General features: G+C 46.5%; 1 protein-coding gene across 1 annotated transcript; it reads right to left on the reverse strand.

Moving 5' to 3' along the window:
• Positions 1–3,392: 3,392 nt before the first annotated feature.
• Positions 3,393–3,854, reverse strand: CDV56_100897 (uncharacterized protein; the record flags this gene model as incomplete). The annotated part of the gene is made up of 1 exon (XM_026754516.1): positions 3,393–3,854. The coding sequence occupies one exon, from the start codon at positions 3,852–3,854 to the stop codon at positions 3,393–3,395; it is 462 nt and encodes a 153-aa protein (XP_026609501.1).
• Positions 3,855–4,152: the final 298 nt, after the last annotated feature.

Raw genomic sequence — 4,152 nt, forward strand, 5'->3', positions numbered from 1 at the left:
TTCTTTGATGGCCTGTCAGTGCGGATGTTGCGAAGATCCAGCCATACCTTGTCACTAACCCAATAGTCATATGCAGGGTCCCTTGTGTGATTAGTGTACTCTTCTTGGCTGTTCTGTGCTGCTGCCATGGCTATCTGGGCTAATTCCAGTGCTCCTTTTAGTTTAGAGATAATTAATTCCGCTTTCTGTTTTGGTGTTTTGGGGTCATCAACCACTGGTGGGCTATCAAAATCCAGGGGATTAATGTGGAAACCATGGTCCAAGAAAAATGGACTGACCCCTGTCATTAAGCAATTACAGCTATTGAGCGCTAGCTGTGCTGCTGGGCATAGGAATGCCTAGTCTCCCTGTGTGTAGTTGATAAATAGACAAAGGTAGTGTTCAATTTCCTGATTAGCACGTTCTGTAGACCCGTCCGTCTCTGGGTGCCAGGCTGTAGAAAGACGCCTTGTCACCTTCATCAGCTGACAGACTGTGGACCAGAATCCACTAATAAACTGAGAGCCTCTATCTGATACTATACCATCTGGGAATCCGTGTACTGCATAGAAAACTTTGATGAACCTCTGGGCCATATATTCCACCTCCGTGGATTCCATTGGCTCGATAATGACGCCTTTCCCCAGGCGGTCGCGGATCACCATCATGCTTATGTAATGGTCTGACGTTAACTAGTAGCTTGTCTACAAAGTCTATAGAGACTTCTCTCCACTTCCATTCTGGGATTGGCAGGGGCTTCAACAGGCCCTGTCGCCTGTGTCTCCATATCGTATTTGCTCCACATTTATCACAATTCTGGGTGAAATAATAGATATCACTAGACATCTGGGGCCAAAAGTAATTCCAGGCGATGATCGCGTAAAGTGTGTTGTGGCCGGGATGGCCAGTTATTAGGGAGTCATGAGTATCCTGCATGATGCGAGTTCGTAAAGGCTCAGAAGCTGGAACCTATTGTCTCCCTCAGAAAAGCAACAGACCATTGTCAATGAGTTCACATTCTGAGATAGATACCTTCACTTAAGAATCCTTGGGGAACCAAGGTGCTTGATCCCTTATAGCCTGTTTAAGCATCTTCAGGATCTCATCCTTCCCTTCCTCCTGGTGCCAGAGCTCCTGCAATGATGATTCCTCCTCTGATTCTGATTCTGGTATGACTGTTTCTCCCTCGAGGGCCTGCTCATCCAACCTGCTTTTTGGATCATGATTGAATAGTCTGGGTCCGACAGTCCCCGTGGCTGCCACCCTTATAGCGTAGATTGAGCCATGTTCAGCGCTATTAAAAGTTTCGGGTTTGAATAGCCGTAATTCCCGGTGTGAAGTGCGTTTGTTACTCTCTCCTTGAGGCATATCCTGCTCCTGTTGAGAGAGGGCATTAGAGCGTCCATTCTGCGTGCCTGGCCGGTATGTAATAGTGAAGTTGAATTTACTGAGAACTTAGGCCTATCGCATTTGGCGTTCAGAAAGGCGGCATTGGGTTGTAAAGTATTCCAGATTCTGGTGGTCAGTGATGATCTTGAATTGGTGTACACTTATAAGTTCAGACTCCCACTGTTCTAGACAACGTATGATCATAAGGAGCTCCTTATCATAGATTTTGTAATTATACTCTGCCGGGAGATTTTTCTTTGAGAAGTAAGCGCATGGACGGAGTAGCCCATCATCATCATATTGAGATAGGACGCCGCCGACTATCCAGCCTGATGAATCTGCCTCTACTACTGTCTCTTAATCTGGGTCGAATTACATGAGAATCGGAGCCGTAGTGAACATATGTTTTAGTTTTTGGAACACTTCGTTGGCTTCCGCAGTCCACTCAAACTTCTTATTTTGATGAGTGAGGTTGGTGAGCGGATGGACTATCCCAGAGAAGGCTCGTATAAAACGTTGATAAAAATTGGCGAATCCTAAGAATGACCGCACCCCCTTAATGTTGGTTGATGTCTCCCAGTCCAAGATGGCCTTCACCTTCTCAGGGTCCATATGAATTCCCTTCCCTGCCTCGATGATAAAGCCCAGGTACTTGGTAGATTGAACTTCAAATTCGCATTTATCGATATCAATCTGTAGACCAGCTTGTTGGAGACGTTCTAGTACTTTAGTGACGTGCTGTCGGTGCTTCTGCAATGATCCCGTGGTGAATATCAAGATGTCGTCCAGGTATGCTGAACAGAAATCATTAAGGAAATCTCACAGGGTCTAGTTAATATAACGTTGGAAGGTGCTCGGCGCGTTTGCTAATCCAAAGGGCATCATTAACTATTTAAATAGACTGAAATGAGTATGGAAGGCTGTCAGCCATTCGTCTCCTTCTGCAATGCGAATCTGATGGAATGCTGTAATGATATCTAACTTAGTGAACCATTAGGCTTTGCTAATGCGATTAAGGGTCTCCTGGATGAGTGGAAGGGGATACCAATCCTTCTTAGAAAGCTTATTTAACGCACGATAATCGCAGCAGAAGCGTAAGCTGCCATTTACTTTCTGAATAAATAGGACTGGGGCTGCTGCTGATGAGCTGCTAACCTGGATGAATCCCTTACCAAGATATTCAGTGAGTGCCTTTCGCATGTACAATAGTTCCTCTCGACTAGTGTTAAACAGGGGGCCCCATGGGGGATCAGGGTCTTTGCCATCCTTATCTTTTATCAGTTCAATCTTATGATTAATACCTGGCCCCCGTAGTGGTGGGAGTTTGTCAGCCTCTGTTCTCTTAAAGACCTTGAGGAATCTATGATAGTGTTGTGGGAGTTTAGTCCTTGGGTTGGTTGCAGCTTTTGTTTTCATCGCGAGTGCTTTCTCAATATCATGTAGACTGACTGAAAAGACTTTAATACCCTGATCCTTTCCCTTCTTCCTCCTGGTATTCCACATGTGGAATGCCTCTGTAGAGATCGGTGCGATCTATAGTGCAGCTCATAGGTCAGATTCCTTAGCTAAGCCTAGGCCACATGGGACCTCGAACCCAGTCTTTCTGAATAGTAACTTTGATTGATCAGGGAGGGGAACCACATTCTGATTGATCATCCAAGGAGTTCCTAAGATGATGTTGTGCTTGTCAATCTTTGGGACCACATAAAGGTAAATGTAGTCTTGCATATGTCCTCTAATATCCAGAGAAAGCTTGGCAACTTCAGTGATTAAGCTATTTGACGGTCCATCGTATCCATGAATCTTCTGAGGATGAATCTTGATGCGCTCTACACGGTTTTTCTCACAAAAATGAGAATCGATGATTCCGTAGGTTTGGTTTCCGGTATCAACTAATGTATCAGCATAAGTCTCCTTATTTATAAAGGCTGCTGTTACAAAAGGATGTCCAATGAACTCTGTTTCCTTAAAGAACCTTTCCCATTCCTCCTTTGAAGCCGTGGAGGGCCCCCATGAGCGACTGTTCACAGGGGCGCCGCATTTCCCGATTCCCTTCCTTCATCGGCAACTTCGTCTTCCAAAATAGCGTCATCAACCTTCACTTCGGCGACCTTTGGTCCAAGCCGGTGAGGAGCACGGAAAGGGCAGTTGGCGACATGATGCTGAGCTGAGCCGCAGCGCAGGCATAACCCCTTATCGCGACGACGTTGCAGCTCCTCCTTGCTCACCCACTTAGCTCGCTTAGCGTTGCTCGCGACACTCGGTTCCCAGTCCATAGTATTGCCCCCCACGCTGGAGGAGGTCCTATTCAGTCCCTGAGATTCAATCTTGTTTCCATTGTTGTTGTTTCCCTTGTTCGCGGTATGAGGGCTCTGTGAAGCACGGTTGTTGCCGTTCAGATGTTGGAGTTCAGCGAGACGATCAGTGACACCCTTTACCTGAGCACAGTATCCCTCGTAGGTGTTCTTTTCCTCGATGACCACCATCTTTTCGCGAAGTGTCTGATTCAGGGCAGCCTTGAGATATCCCTTCTTCACTTTATCGTCCCAGGCATGGCCTCCTGCCTCCAGCAACAGGCGATCAAATTTGGAGATTAAGTCGGTAAAGCTGCGTCCATACTGGCGGAGTGTGTTCAACTTAGTGATAGCCTTCTCCTGAAGGGCCTGGTCGAGGAAAGCGACGTTTAACTGCTTGAAGAACTCGATCTCAGTGAACTTGTCGGTATCCTTATGAGTTGAGACCCAAGGGAAGATGTGAGTAGCCGCTTTTCCCTCTAACCGGTTG

The sequence above is a fragment of the Aspergillus thermomutatus genome, assembly GCF_002237265.1.
Source record: "Aspergillus thermomutatus strain HMR AF 39 chromosome Unknown NODE_514, whole genome shotgun sequence".
NCBI lineage: Eukaryota > Fungi > Ascomycota > Eurotiomycetes > Eurotiales > Aspergillaceae > Aspergillus > Aspergillus thermomutatus.